Here is a 16,066-nt window from a genome sequence, read left to right on the forward strand (position 1 = left end):
CTATCATCATCTTATATTTTGTGGGGGTTTGAGCTCATCCATAAAACAGGGATTAATCATTTGGCAGTGCATGCAATGGGCAGTCTTTAGTGTAATGGTCAGTGCTATGCAACCAGTACTCTGGTCATCCCAGAGCCCAGGGCTGAGATTGTGGAGACATGTGTTTGAATCCTAATACAGTAGATGGTGAAATTGTAATCCCAGCGGAGTGTTGGCCATATACCCATTGTTATTTGTTGGAAAAGCCCATCTGGTTCACTCATGTCCTTTCAGGGAAGGAGATCTGCCACAGTTTTCTCATCAGGTCTGTGTAGGACTTCGGAGCTACAGCAATGTAGTTGACTCTTAACTGCCCTCTCCATGTGTACCAGTCAGTTCCAGCACAATTGGGAACAGCAAATAAATGCCAGTGTGGAAAGTGGCACTCTAACCCCATGGAAGAACACACCAATACTTGGATTGCAAGTGGATTGGTTGCACAGAGACAAAATGAGTTATCATAACCCAGTGCAGTATTACTTGCTCATGATACTCTGATGCAGTCACGGAGTTATGAGCTCCATTTTGAAGTTTGGAAAACATTATTCTCAACCTTTTGACACATGTCAATTAATGCTCAAAGTGATCAACGTAATTTTAAAAACATATGAAAGGCCATCAAAGAATGTGCACTGAATAGATTTCAGAAGGGGGGGGTGGACAGATTTTTAATTAATAACGGGGGGGGGAGGGGGGCAGGAAGGAAGATGGAGTTGAGGCTGAGATCAGTTGTGATTGTATTAGATGGTGGAGCAGACCTTAGGGGCTGAGTGATCTTCTACTGTCTCCAGTTCTTATCTTACAGACCCAACAGCTGGTGCTTTTCACATTGAAAACAACATGCAGAAACGCACTTTCTTAATTGTTTCAGATAACTCTCCTCCTGTGAGCAGCACTCTCTCTGTAATGATTTCATAAAAGGCACAGTCCCAAATAATTAGCACTGACTTGTTGCAACAGTAAAGGTTTTCTCTTTCATAATTGCAGTCAAATACATTGTAAAGCTGAAGCAGTAATCTGAGATTTCTTTTATTTCCATGATTTCAGGAGTTTACGCTTGGATCGGAATCAACTTTGTCCTGGGACGATTTGACCACATCAGCAATGGTAAAACTTGGCATCTGTGCTTTGTAAAGAGCGGGATCCACCTGATATGTTTTAACACCTTCCTAACTGGGGTCTGTTTCACATGGACATGAAACAGAGCTGATGTGGCTGTAACGTCACCATTAATAATTTAATCTTTGACTGACCTTTTGAACAATAGGATGCAGTGATTCGTCTGACAATGGGGAGGACGTTTTCACAGAATAGGGCTGGACCCGTTGCTGAGCGTGTTGGATGCCAGTTGATACAGCCAGCACCAACAATGTGTCTATTACCACTTTATATTTGTTGTTTGAGAGATAAAGAACAGCCAAAGCAAGGAAAGTTCCTCCCTTGGTGTCCTTTCAAATGCTGCTCCAGAATCTTTTACTTCAGCCTGAGAGAACAGACATGATTTCTGTTGACGATCTTTTTGAAAATGGCTCTTCGGACCATGTAGTACCCCTCAAGTACTGCACTCGGAGTGTTGCCCGTGGTCCTGGACCTGAGTCTATGGAGCAGGACTTGAATGCACCACCGTCTGGTTGCGAGGCAGTGCACTGTGCTGGTCTTGTCTTGGCATTAGCCTGCTAGCTGCAAGTAACAGCTCCTGCAATTCACTGGAGATCTGGGTATAATCCACCCGGTGGTTTTCGAATTGGACAGTGGATGCCAAGTTTGTAAAGAGGTGTAAACAGCAAATGCATGCAACTAACATGTTCTCCTCTGCTGAATTTGCACAGGTGGGGACTCGGTTGTGGAAGTCAAGGTTCCTGGTACGGAGACTCAGGCAGCTGTTGTCAGGAAGAGGACAACGGGGGTCCTGGACATGGGAGGGGTATCTACTCAGATAGCCTATGAAGTTCCCAAAACCGTAAGCTTTGCCTCTTCACAGCAGGTTATTATCTGTCCTTCCTCTTTTTTTAGTTTGCCTTTGATTTTGAGCTTTATCCTTTTATAATCCATGTTCTGTAACATTCATCGGGTCCCCTGCATGGGAGTTCCTGAGTGTCGATTTCATCCAATAAGTTCCTGCTCTCTGGAAACTGACATGCCCTGGCTCCTTGTTGTCTTTTGTTGCCTGCGCTCTCATCCTTGAAGTGAATGCTTTGCTGTCTCGAAGTAAATTGATCTCTCTGGTGCAATGTCCCTTTGCAGGAACTGATTTGTTTTCAATGTACTGAGCAGCAGAAAGCCTCCCTCGAGAGAGTATCAATGATGAATGAGTTTCTGATGAGAAGCCCTTTCCAGTGGATCCCAGTAAACTGTCAGGAAGGGAGCTAGCAGCAGCTCAGGGGCTGCAAGTGGAGAGTGGAATGGAAACATTAACACGAGCCTGTGTCTGTGGGTGGGTGGATGGTTGGGTGTGTGTGTGCATGCACGTATGTGTGTTTGAGAGGAGTGTGGAAGACAGAGACCAAACATGATGGCTTGTCGAGCGTGAAGCTGCCGAGAGAACCAACCTTGAACATAACAAGGCCCTGTGGAGCCAGCCAAGCTGAGAGTGTATCAGCCCACTGGGTGTGAATGGGAGGCATTGAGTTCCCCCATTCTGCTACTTGAAGTCGGGCACCACAGTGGGCTTCAGCTTCGAGCAGGGAGCCGGAGTCAGGCATGAAGCAGCACTTGTGCATGCAAACAAAAAAATGTTTCCCAGTGATGCAATCAGCCCTCACATGGTTCATAATCCTGAAGCATTCCCTGTCTCAACTCACGCAGGGAGAATGATTGCTTGAGCAATCCCCCAGGGAGGAAGTTGACTCATTGAGCTGGCATCTGCTCTTTGTCAAATACAGTTTCAAGTTTAGCATCAGGAATGTCAATTAACTTCTCTCCAAAATTGCTTGACTCTGCTGTGAATGTTCTGTCCTTTTTGTCCGACTGTAACCCATCCACTCGTTGAAGCAGATTCTCTCACGCTCCCCTATCAGTTCTTTTCAGATGGTGGAGGTTGTGAGAAATGCAAGGCCACTTTGTGTAATCTCTCTTCACTCGCTAACCCATGAGACCCGGTTGCTCTCTGCAAATTCACAAGTGGAAGGAAAAATCATTCACTGATGAATAAGAGACGCCTGTGGCTTTTGTTTAAGTGAACTTGGAATAGTCTCTGTTGGAAACTCTGTTTTCCAACCATGCGAAGCCCCCTGCCCAAATGCTGTGGGCCTGATATGTTCTTTAATCCCCTTGGAAGTGACTGATAAAGCAGGCACACTTTTTAATGCCCAAATTGGCTGCATAAGGGAACAAAGACATAGCACCATGAGCTGCAAAGCTTGAGCGTTCTCTGAAGGGCTGTAATCCCTGGAGTGTCGGAGGCTGAGGGGTGACCTTATAGAGGTTTATAAAATCATGAGGGGCATGGATAGGGTAAATAGACAAAGTGTTTTCCCTGGGGTGGGGGAGTCCAGAACTAGAGGGTGTAGGTTTAGGGTGAGAGGGGAATGACATTAAAGAGACCTAAGGGGCAACTTTTTCACGCAGAGTGTGGTACGTGTATGGAATGAGCTGCCAGAGGATGTGGTGGAGGCTGGTACAATTGCAGCATTTAAGAGGCATTTGGATGGGTATATGAATAGGAAGGGTTTGGAGGGATATGGGCCGGGTGCTGGCAGGTGGGACTAGATTGGGTTGGGATATCTGGTCAGCAGGGACAGGTTGGACGGAAGGGTCTGTTTCCCTGCTGTACATCTCTCTGACTGTAAGTCTATGTATGGATTGAGTGGTGAAGAAGGTGTCTAGCACACTTGCTTTCATTGCTCAAACCTTTTGAGTATGAGAGCTGGAATCTTGTACAGGCCATTGGTGAGACCTGTTCCAGACTCCAGTCAGTTCTGATATAACACGATGGTTCTGTTCTTGTTCAATTTCGCATTATCCGAAAATTGTACAATTGCCGTGCCATTTAAACTAGTGGGCCTGGGATGTTGTTCCAGCCTGTACACGTCAGGAAGGTTTGCATTCTCCAAGTAAGTCTCAATTCTTCAATCGCATGAGAGCCAATTCACGCTGAAGAAACACTCATTATAGCAGAACCATCTGTACTGGGTCCAGTTCTGTTCTCGGAAGATATTAGTCAGCTGGGCAGAGTTCAGAAGAGATTTCCCAGGATATTGCCAGAATTGGAGGATTTGAGTTATCTGGAGAGGCTGGGATTTTTCTTCACTGGAACATGGGAGATTGAGGGTTGACCTTATAGGGGTTTATAATATTATTACGGGTATCAGAAAGGTCAGTGTGGATGTGGGTACAGTTAGAACATTTAAAAGACATTTAGGTAAGTCGGTGAATTGAAAATGTTTAGAGCGATATGGGGAAGGTGCAGGCAAGTGGGGCTAGTTTAGTTTGGGATTATGGTTGGCTTAGAATGGTTGGACCGAAATGTCTGTTTCTGTGCTTGATGCCTCTGGAATTAAGTTTGTCAATTAATCCCTTTTCTTCATTTAATGGAATGTCATCCTGAAATTTCCTGTCAGTTTTGAAGACTTGTTGGGTTTGTGGATTAATTGCCCTGTCAGCCTATCTCATGAGGAGAAGTGCAAGTACCTTGTTAACGACAATATGCTTGTAACGGCAGACGACAGACAACCATTCTGGGTGCAGAAGCAGCAAGTTAAAACTGTGCCATCTCTGGGATCGAAAATTCCACCTTCCTTGTCTCCCACTTGGTCCAGTTTTTCAATCTCTTCCCTTCACAGACTTGACACCCTATTTCCTCCTCCTTTGTTCCTTTCTTAATCTTTAAATGTCGTTGCTGACAGAGATAAACTGTAATGTCCATCACGCCACTATTCCTAGCAGGTTATATATGCAGGATATTTGCACTGGAGGCCTTAGGAAGAAAAAAATTATGATGTTGCTACAGGATCTTGCTCAAGTGAAATTTGTCTCATTTTCTTTACCTCAAATGAAATTCACCCGAGTTTAAATTTATCCTTGAACATTTTATCTGCTGGGTCATTCCTCCTGCTCCAGGAAAGAGCTGCCTGGCTGAACTCCTGTTTAAAACCTGTCGCCTGCTGTTTGCTGATTGTATGTTGTGTTTGTGCTGTAACTGTCCTGAACACAGCTTGTGATGGACACTGATCTTGGAAGCTTTATCAACGAACTCGGTTCCTTTTGTACAGGAAGAGTTGGCCAAGAACCTGCTGGCAGAGTTCAACTTGGGCTGTGATGCCCATCACACAGAGCACATATACCGTGTCTATGTCACCACCTTCCTGGGCTTCGGTGGGAATGCTGCTAGAAAGCGCTATGAGGAGCACATTGTCCACAAGGTCACGCTGACCAACAGGTACTTGAGCCACATGGGGGCAAGGTTTGACTTTTCATTTGAAACGACAGAGAGTCACCTTCCATTTTCCAGCACAGAAATAGGCCAGTCGCTTCTCCAGACCTGGGCTCCATTTTCCACCAGGCTTCCTCCCAGCTGACCCCATTCTCATCCTGTGAAGAGAGAATAAGTTTGGATTTATGTAGCCTCTTAGTTAAGATCAGGCCACCCTAGTGTGCTTTGCAGCCACATAACCAACAGAATGATAGCACGGCCAGTTCGGCCAGCTGCCACTCCTGTGCCTGTCTGTCTGCAACATCAGACCATCGTGTGTGATGTGACCTGTGCATCAAGTCTTGAGTTTGGATTGTGAGACTGGAGCTCTGGTGTTCAAGGCATTGCTTAGAGACATGGTGAAGAGGAGCTGGAGTCGGCCCTTCCAGCCTGCTCTGCCTTTCAGTATGATCATGGCTGATCATCCAACTCTGAGCCTTATTCCCACTTCCTCCCAACACACTTTGATCCCTTTAGCCAGAAGACACACATCAAGCTGCTTCTCAAAAACGTTTAATGTTTTAGCCGCAACCACTTCCTGTAGCAAAGAATTCCATCAGCTCACCATTCTCAGTGGCCTGCCCCCGTAACCTTAGATTGTGATCCTTGGCTCTGTCCTCCCCACATCAGGAACATCCTTCCCGTTTTCATCCTGTAAAGTAGAGGTTTCTTCCAAACCCCTGTGAAGTTTTTTCCCATCTGATGTAGTCTGTCTTCATCCCTCAGTCCTGCCATCCCAGGAAGCAATCCTTTTTTCAGTTCACCCATTCTTCCTCAGGTCAGGGGACCAAAATTATATACAGTGTGGTCTCAGCAAGGCCCTGTACAACTGCAGGAAGATGAGAATCCTCTCACTATGAAGGCTGATATACCATTTGATGAAGAGTCACTGGACTCAGAGCTTTAACTCTGCTTTCTACCCAAGGTTGCTACCAGACTTGCTGAGTTTAGCCAGCAATTTGTTTTGTTTCTGTACCATTTTCTTTCTGCTGTATGCGGAGTTTTAGTCACTAGAATACAAGGACACCCATGTCCCGTTGCACCTCCCCTTTCCTGATCCATTGACACTCAGGTAATAGTCCATTTTTCTGTAATTGCTACCCAAGTAGATACGCTCACATTTATCCACATTAAAGGGCAGCATGGTGGCTCAGTGGTTAGCACTGCTGCCTTATAGTGCCAGCTTCGATCCCAGCCTTGGGTGACTGTGCAAACTCCACACAGACATTCTCCCCGTGTCTGCGTGGGTTTCCTCCGGATGCTCCGGTTTCCTCCCACAGTCCAAAGATGCAGGTTAGGGTGGATTGGCTATGGGAAATTGCTCATAGTGTTAGGCGCGTGAGTCAGAGGGAAATGGGTCTGGGTGGGTTACTTTTCGGAGGGTCGGTGTGGACTGGTTGGGCTAAAGGGCCTGTTTTCACACTGTTGGCAATCTAATCTGGGTGTGCCTTGCAGTTGCCCACTCCCTGATCTTGTGAGAGGGCCACCTTGTTGTTTGTCTCCTAGTTTGGTGTTCTCCGTTTTGACAGCAAGTCTGGGAAGAGGGTAAGTGAGGGCGGGGGCATGATTTCACTGGTACAGCTGGTGTGACTGATTACATATCGGATTACAAACCAGGCACTGGCCCATGCGAGTATCCCATGAAATGAGGGTTCAGGAAGAGCTGGAAGCGTTGGCCGAGCTGAGGGCAAAGATACACTCGTGAGAGGGTCAGAAAGTCACGTGTCCTGTCTCTCCTGCAGGTTACTGGGCCAGAGGACTGGCCTGACAGAAGAAATCCCATACCTGGATCCCTGTTTGCCAGCTGACAGCAAGGATGAAATTCATCTAGGTGGACGCACTCTGTATTTGCGAGGACTGGGAGATTTTGATTGGTGTCGGCAAATCATTCGTCCGTTCTTAAACAAAACCAATGAGACTTCAACGTCGCTCAGTGGGGTGTACCAGCCTCCGGTAGACTACTTGAACAGTGAATTTTACGGTTTCTCCGAATTCTATTACTGCACCGAAGATGTCTTGCGCATGGGTGGTGACTACGATGTTGCTAAATTCACTAAGGCTGCTAAGGTACTGAGCTGTTTCTTGTTTTACAAATGGTGAGCTCTGTGGTTTATTGCTCAGTCAGAGAGTATTGGGGTCATTGGCCAGGGTGATCCCACTGATTCAGTCCCCACACTGGCTGTAGTGGCTCATGGAGGGTCGTCTCGAAGCCTTCACTCATGCTTGATGTGGAGCAAAGAGTGATGCCTGTGGCCCCCCTCATGAGCTGTACTCCAGTCGTCACGTGTCTGTCTTGAATGGGCCACGTCCATTGGAAATGCATCAGACTGTTAACCACCATCCTTTGTGAAGAGTGTTTAACTTGAGCTTTGTGGAGCAGGGCTCAGACCCTTGCTCTGAGTTAAACTCATCAGGAGCAGCTGGGATAGTACAGGCCCATGAATAATATTCCCACAGATCTGTTCAGTTCCACACTGACTGGCTTGTGATTTTGGGAGCTTGGGTTCAGTGTCACTCCCAGATGTGAGCTTCCCACTGACAAGTGAATGTTTTTGTCAAGTCTTTGCCATTGTAATGATAGAGTTCACTGAGATCCACAAACCTTGCATATGTCTTGACAGAATCAAGAAGGTAAGAAGGCATTTGGTGTAGATTAGATTAGATTCCCCACAGCGTGGAAACAGGTCCTTTGGCCCAACCAGTCCACACCGACCCTCTGAAGAGAAACCCACCCAGACCCATTCCCTGCTGACAAATGCATCTAAGCTACACATCCCTGAACACTATGGGTAATTTAGTATGGTCAACTCGCCAAACCTGCACACTTTTGGATTGTGGGAGGAAACCGGAGTGCCCGGAGGAAACCCACGCAGACACGGGGAGAATGTGCAAATTCCACGCAGACAGTCACCCGAGGCTGGAATTGAACCCGGGTCCCTGGCGCTGTGAGACTGTAGTGCTAACCATTGAGCCACCCGTGCTGCCCCATAAGGATGTAGGGATGAAGGGTTTAGATGGAGAAACTGTTTTCAGTACCTGAAGCTTCGATAAGTGGAGGGACCATCATATGATTAAAAACTTGACGAAGAGAAAGAATCAGTGAGACTGGGCAGTGCAGTGGGGACAAACTGGCTTGCTCTTGGGAAGTCCTGTACAGACTAGATAGACTGAATGGCCTGGACTGTGCTGTACTATATAAGGTTGTGTTGACTCTGCAGGATTATTGTGCAGCCAAGTGGGCAGTTCTGAAGGAACGTTTTGAGCGTGGCTTGTACTCCAGGCATGCGGACCTCCACAGACTCAAGTAAGTGTATGTGCTGTATCATAATGAAGTGGCTGCATGGCAAACTCATCCAGGGTGGCTTTTCCTGAGTGCTGACAGACAATCCCCCCTTGTGCACAAACCCTTACTGTTCCATTCGTCAACTGACACAGCTCCTACCAATCGACTGTTGACTGCCCAACCACGAGAATGGTGAGCAGCCTGACTTGTGGTAGAATGAGACAGGAGGGCAGAATGGTCAATCATCAGATCTGTTCTTTACATCAGCCTTGAGCCAGACCATCAAGATGGAATGAATTTGATCATCTCTGGGTTAGGAAGTGCTGTTCCCGGGTTTCAGTTCACCCTTGCTGTCCAATCTCTGCACCAAATGCATTGAGAATGGGAACCAGTTTCACTGGAAACATTTCTATGGCAGCTTCATTGGTTATATTACTCATCAGGCTTCTCTGCCCAGTCTGCAGCTGGTTGACTGTTACTGTTCAGACCGTGATAGTGAGCTGCTTCTGTAGTCCATGTGGTGTGGGTATAACCACAGTGCTATGAGGAGGGAATTGCAGGATTTTGATCCAGTAACGCTTGAGGCATGGTGCTTTTGATACACTTAGGGATGGTGAGTGACTTGGAGGGATCTTCACATATGGTGGTGTCTCTATCTATCTGCCTCCCTGTCCATCTCCCAGATATGACTTTATGCTGACAAGTGAATCTTTACGTCAATGAATTCTTAGACTTTGCTCGTGTAATGATACAGTTCACTGAAATTCACAAAGATTGCCAGTGTGTGAACTGTATGCATTAGCTCTGAATGTTCTCTGTAAAGGCTCAGAGAGCATTTGGTGTGGTTGTGAAGGCGTGAGATGGAGAAACAGTTTGCACAGGCTGAAGCCTTGATGAGTGCAGGGAACACCAGATGACGAAAACCTTGATGGAGGAAAGAAAGGGTCGAGGTTATGGACTAGTTGAAGGATAATTGGTGGGTGCTTCTTGTAGATAAAACACACTGTGGCTGGTTGGGCAGGGAAGGAATGATGAAAGTGGTCTGATTTCCACAGTAGGCCATTCAAAGATGGTAATGATATTGAATATCATTGGGGGGGTGTTGGTTTGTTCGTGTTGGTGATTATCAACATTTGGATGCCTAATTTACTTGGAGAAAGTGAGGACTGCCCAGACTGGAGATCAGAGTGGGGAGTGTGGTGCTGGAAAAGCACAGCAGATCAGGCAGCATCCGAGGAACAGGAGAATTGACGTTTCAAGCAAGAGTCCTTCATCAGGACTGAGGCTTGTGAGCCAAGGGTGTGTGGAAAGATAAATGAGAGAGGGTTGGGACTGGGGTGGGAGGGCGAAGGCAGCTGAGAGTGCTACAGGTAGACTGAGGTGGGGGTAATGGGTGATAGGTTGGAGAGGAGGGTGGAGTGGATAGGTGGGAAGGAAGATGGACACGTCATGAGAGTAGTGCTGAGATGGAAGGTTGGAACTGAGGTAAGGTGAGGGGGAGGGGAAATGAGGAAACTGGTGAAATCCACATTGATGCCATGGCGTTAAAGTGTTCCGAGGTGGAAGATGAGGTGTTCTTCCTCCAGGTGTTGGGTGGTGAGGGTGTGGCGATGGAGGAGGCCCAGGACCTGCATGTTCTTGGCGGAGTGGGAGGGGGAATTGAAGTGTTCGACCATGGGGCAGTGGGGTTGGTTGGTGTGGGTGTCCCGGAGATGTTCTCTGAAGTGCTCTGCATTTGGCCACAGGGCAGTGGGGTTGGTTGGTTGGTTGGTTTCAGAGTGCTTCAGAGAACATTTCCGGGACAACTGCACAAACCAACCCCATCGCCCTACGGCCAAACATTTCAACTCCCCCTTCCACTCTGTCAAGAACATGCAGGTCTTGGGCCTCCTCCATCGCCACACCCTCACCACCCAATGCCTGGAGAAAGAACGTCTCATCTTTTGCCTTGAGACCCTCCAACCACACTGCATCAATGTAGATTTCACCAGTTTCCTAATTTCCACCCTGCCACCCCCCCATCTTATCTTAGTTCCAACCTGACTACTTGGCACTGCCCTCATGACCTGTTCACCTCCCCTCACATCTAATCCGCTCCACCCTCCTCTCCAGTCTCTCACCATTACCCCCACCTCTGTCCACCTATCGTACTCTCAGCTACCTCCTGCACACCCCCCTCACCTTCCAACCCAGGCCCACCCACCTCTCATGTATCTCTCCACCCCATTGGCTAAAAAGCCTCAGTCCTGATGAAGGGCCCTGGCCCGCAACGTCGATTCTCCTGCTCCTCGGATGCTGCCTGACCTGCTGTGCTTTTCCAGCACCACACTCTCACCTCTGCCTAATTTGCTTGCCAGTTGCCATCAATTCCCTTGCTGCCATTTGTCTGTTTATCATTGGAGGTAACGAACAAGTTCCAGGTGAAGATGAACCCTTCAGGCAGAGTGGAATGTACCTTGGGGCTGTGCGCCCGTTCCACACATCAGTTCAGTCATGCTTGTTGTGGTCCCAGTTATGAGCATTCGAAGTGAGCCAGATCTTGTGTGAAACCCAGCTTGCTGGACCATTAGTTTAATTTTTGCAACTTGGTTACCTCAGTGGTTTGTCAATAACTGTTCGCGCTAAAACAGAAATTTATCACGGTCGGAGGAGCTTAGCATGAACACCAAAAAGATTCAGTCCTTTTCCCAGCAAGATTCTTAACAAAATCTCATTTCAGTGAAGGATCCCTCCTGTCTTCACTCCAGCTGATGAGATGACAAGCATTTCCTCTCAGTGACTTTCTGCATGTACACGAGATGTGATTCAGTTTGTCTTTCCCTGAGACACCCAGGCACACACCTCAGTGACCATGCTCTGACTGAATCCTCAGAAAAGCTCAGGGTTTTCCCAGTCCCATTGACTTGACTTACTAAAACAGCTTGGCACTTCTTTCCAACCCTCTTGCTCTGGAGACTGCCACAAACTCACCTGCCCTTGTGTAGGTGAGGCTCTTAGCTTCTGGACTGAACCTGCATATTTCCCCAGTCACCTGAGTTTCTGTGGGCCTCCAAACCTCCGGTCAACAACAAGCAGGAACGATTTCACAAGGTCACTTGTTGAGACGCTGATCTGCAGTCACATGACTTTTGTCTTTAGTTCACTGTCTGAAATGGCTTTCTGGTTAAAAAAGCAGATCAGATCTTCATGGAGCTGAACACCGAGGTCCCACTTATTGCTAATTCAGTAGCCAAGACTCCAAATAAAAACAAATCACAATGTTTCACATCAGCTCCGTTTCCTGGCCTTTTTCACTTGGCTTGAATTCACCAAGTATCAGTCACAGTCTTGAAGGTTTGAGGGAACCCCTTGAATGGATGGGGAGGTACAGTGGCTGATTTCCACTTGTCTATGTATGAAGTAGTACAGGAGAAAGTGAGGACTGCAGATGCTGGAGATCAGAGCTGGAAAATGTGTTGCTGGAAAAGCGCAGTCCAGCCTGGCTGACATTGCGAGCTGGTGCCTGTGCCCTCCTTCCCTGTGTGAAAATGCTGTTGTTTGCTCTAGGTATCAGTGTTTTAAGTCCGCCTGGATGTATGAGGTTCTGCACAGCGGATTTTCCTTCCCCGTCAACTACACCAACTTGAAAACCGCCCAGCTGGTTTATGACAAGGAGGTTCAGTGGACACTGGGGGCAATTCTCTACAGGACCCGGTATTTACCCCTGAGGTGAGACTGATAGTCAATTCGCCCATCTACATCCTGCCTGTAATAGCTATGTTTCTATCAAAGCCATGGGTATAATATGGCGAGTCTTCCCCATCACAATTCCACACTGAGCTCTGACTGACCCTCCTCTATTGTCGTTCTAGTTATCTGCTCTTGCACGAAGGAGGTTAAAAGATGAGAATTGAATCTGTGTAGATTTAAAGCCAGCCCCTCCTGATGTGATCTGTTTGCACCTCAGCAGCTCTTGGGGGTGCACCCCAGCCTTTTCCCAAATGCCAGGCCTCTAAGGGAAGGGATTGTTTTCCTCCTGGTCTGGTTGGCTCGACAATCAGCCATGGCCCCAGTGGGCAACCCACCCACCTCAGAGTCAAAACCCAGTCTCCAGACTTGGAGGATGAAATCTCATTTAATGCATCCAGTGCTGGCTGAGGACAGAGCGAGCACTCGTGCCATCTTTGGGCTGAGATGTGAATCCAAACAGGCCCTGTTTTCCCCTGTCGGATGGTCACGGCACTGTCTGAAGTTCTTCCCCACTGTCCAGAGACCTGTTCCTTCAGCAGTGTCAGGATGTAGGAAGATTACCTGAGCATGACCAACTTGCTGTTTGTGGGCCTTAGTTATATATGCGAATAGGTTTCCTCATCGCCATAGTGACTACCCTTCAGAAGTACCTCATTGGCTGCCCAGCACTTTGGGCTGGTCCTGAGATTGGGGAAGTTCTTCCTGTCAGTGCAGGGCCACTACCATCTTTGAAATTGACAAGCCAGAAGGTCTCTGCCCTCATTTAATTGAGGACCTCTTGCTCAACCCTTCCCAAACAGGAGCCTGCAAACTGGGAGTGTGACATGGGCCTTTAGATGCTGCAGCAGCCTCTCCCAGGGCCCTGTCTGCTCCCCTGCTTGATGATGTTGCACTGACTGGCATTCTCACGGTATTTGCCTTCCTGCCAACAGGGACATTCCACTGGATAACTTCAAAGGGAACCACGTGCACTGGAGGGGCTCCTCCTTCGTCAACAACCACTATGTATTTTTTGGCTGTTTCCTGGTCGTCCTCCTGTCCATCCTCCTCTACCTGCTGCGACTGAGACGGATCCACCGCAGGATGCAACACCATGGGTGGAAAGGGGAGGCCGGCCTCCCTCCGATGCCAGACGTTGCCTGAAAGCTGGTGATCCGGGGTGGGGGGGAATGGGCCGGGCTACCACTCGAAGCGGTGGGGCCAAGTGCAATCTTCGAGAAACCAAAGCCAGGAAGGGCAGCAAGCAGACGGTGGGCGGTGGAAAAGCAAAGGGATGCAGCTGAGGTTTGTTCACATCACCAACGGCCATCTGAGGTGTTCTCGTTTGGACCCTGATAGGCAGGGGCGCATGTGGCAGAAGCATAGGCAAGGCTGATTCTCCAAGCTGCAGTGCAGGACTCGACTGCTGGTGGGAAATTGCATGACCCTGCTTGAGAAAAGCTCGGAAACTCCACCTTTTTCATTTCAGAGAAACAATCTCAAAAACCGACGCGCTGCAGTCGTTCACGTGGGTGACATGAAGAGGTTTCAGTCCAATTTATCAGGCAACTCCGAGAGAAAAGCTTGTTAATTTGGAACTGGGTGTTGTCTGAATGACTGCAGGGACAAAGAGGAAGGGGGTCAATGGGGAGCCCAGTAGAAATGCATTGGGCTACAAGAGCTGCTGGGCTGATTTTGACAATCAGAAACTCAAAATTATATTTATTTACAGCTGCAATAAGTGGAGATGTTATGTCGAAATTGGTGATATGACTGACAATAAATGTATTTATAAAATGCTTTTTGTCTTTGTCATTGTATATTGTCAGTGCGAAAGTTGATTTGTTGAGCTTCTGTGGAACTACATGAGTTACCAGGATGATGGTGAATATTCTCTGCATCACCAAAACCGCTTCGTTAAACCTCTAGATCGAAAACCCATCTCTTTACTCATCTGCTGCTGAATCCCTCAGCCTGGCCTTTCCTGCCTGGAGATTCACTGATTCCAGTGCTCTGCTGACTGGCCTTTTCCAGAAATATGACCTCATTCAGAACACCTCTGCATCCACCCAAACTTGGACAAAATCCCACTGAACGATTATCTGATGGCTTGCTGACCTACATTGGCACCCCTCACTGATGGAGCACCTCATCTTTAACATTCTCATCCTGATGATCAAATTGCCATGTGGTATCCCTCCTCGTGTCACACTGTAATCTCCTCCAGCCTCTGGATACTCTGAGGTCTCTGCATGCTTATCTTTCTCACCTCTTCAGCTTACCCCAATGGCTGTGTCTTCACCTGCATGGGCTCCAACGTCTGCAACCACTCTCTCTCTCTCTGTCTGTCTCACTCACTCTCACTATCTCTCTATGTCTCTCTCACACTCTCTACATCTTTATCTCTCATTTTCTCTCTCACACTTGCTGTCTTTCACTATCTCTCTCTGTCTGTCTGTCTTTCTCTCACTTGCACTCCTTCACTCTCATTCTCTCTCTTTGACTGTCATTTTCACACTCTGTCTCACTCTCTTCTCTCTCTTCCTCTTTTCCTTCAAGAAACTTGTTAAAACCTACCACGTAGACTGAAGCCTTTAGTTACCTGCCTGAATACTTGCAGAGTGACTTGGTCTGAAATGCTGTTTGTGAGCTCTCCGGTAAAGCAGTTTGGCATGTTTTATTACGATGAGAATGTTCTTTAACTGCAGGGTGTTGAATGGTTTGCACTTGCTACTGTTTGCCTCTCTGTTGGATGGCATGGTGGCTCAGTGGTTTACACTGCTACTTCACAGCACCAGAGACCTGGGTTTGACTCCACCTTGAGGTGACTGATGAAAGGCTTTTGCCCGAAACGTTGATTCTCCTGCTCCCCGGATGCAGCCTGACCTGCTGTGCTTTTCCAGCGCTATACTGTCAACTCTGATCTGCAGTCCTCACTTCCACCTGACTGTCTGTATCGACAGTGCATATTCTCCCCGTGTCTGTGTGAGTTTCTGCCGGATGCTGTAGTTTCCTCCCACATGGAAAGGCCATGGGAGCTTTGATCAGCCCTATCCATAGCCCCCTGACCACAAATACGTATGGACGTGTGTTTGTAACCACAGCAACTGTCTCCGTGGTTCACTGCCTATTCTGTCTCGGAGTAAGCATTTCAGACCTGCCGGCTTTACATCCCCTTGGTAGGGATGACGGGGCTGTGGCCTGGCTTTGCCTCTAGCACACAGGAAGGTGGTCATGGTTGTTGGAGGTCAGTCATCTCAGCTCAAGGCCTTTGCTGCAGCTGTTCCTCAGGTTAGTATCCTCAGCCGAACCATCTTCATCAACCCTTTATCATAAGGTCAGAAGTGGGGAGATTATCTGATGACATTCAGGACTACTTTAGGACGACCCTGATGCAGCCTGCCCCCGATGCAGAAATGCTTGGACAATAGGGTTTGAGCTGACTAGTAGCAAGTAACATTCAGGTAATTCGAGTGCTAGACAGTGGCTGTGTCCCAAAATGGCAAATCCACATCATCTTCTGGCATCACCAGCACTGAATCCCCCACTGTCAGCATCCTTGGGGGGTACCCATTGACCAAAAACTCTCATCTGAACTAGCCGTATCAGTGCAGTAGCTGCAAGAG

At 47.9% G+C, this 16,066-nt stretch overlaps 1 protein-coding gene across 2 annotated transcripts in view; it reads left to right on the plus strand.

Annotated features, from left to right (window-relative positions):
- The window catches only part of entpd4 (ectonucleoside triphosphate diphosphohydrolase 4), a 31,176-nt gene extending 16,937 nt beyond the window's left edge, over nucleotides 1-14,239 (plus strand). Inside the window, exons 7-13 of one of the 2 annotated variants that reach the window (XM_060856547.1) lie at nucleotides 1,087-1,146; nucleotides 1,869-2,023; nucleotides 5,250-5,416; nucleotides 7,192-7,516; nucleotides 8,668-8,753; nucleotides 12,279-12,440; nucleotides 13,394-14,239. In XM_060856547.1, coding sequence (XP_060712530.1) covers nucleotides 1,087-1,146; nucleotides 1,869-2,023; nucleotides 5,250-5,416; nucleotides 7,192-7,516; nucleotides 8,668-8,753; nucleotides 12,279-12,440; nucleotides 13,394-13,604 — 1,166 coding nt within the window. In that variant the 3' untranslated portion in view covers nucleotides 13,605-14,239. The remainder of the gene's footprint in view (nucleotides 1-1,086; nucleotides 1,147-1,868; nucleotides 2,024-5,249; nucleotides 5,417-7,191; nucleotides 7,517-8,667; nucleotides 8,754-12,278; nucleotides 12,441-13,393) is intronic. The other variant, XM_060856548.1, reaches the window with a different exon arrangement.
- Nucleotides 14,240-16,066: the final 1,827 nt, after the last annotated feature.

The sequence above is a fragment of the Hemiscyllium ocellatum genome, chromosome 48, assembly GCF_020745735.1.
Source record: "Hemiscyllium ocellatum isolate sHemOce1 chromosome 48, sHemOce1.pat.X.cur, whole genome shotgun sequence".
Classification (NCBI taxonomy): domain Eukaryota; kingdom Metazoa; phylum Chordata; class Chondrichthyes; order Orectolobiformes; family Hemiscylliidae; genus Hemiscyllium; species Hemiscyllium ocellatum.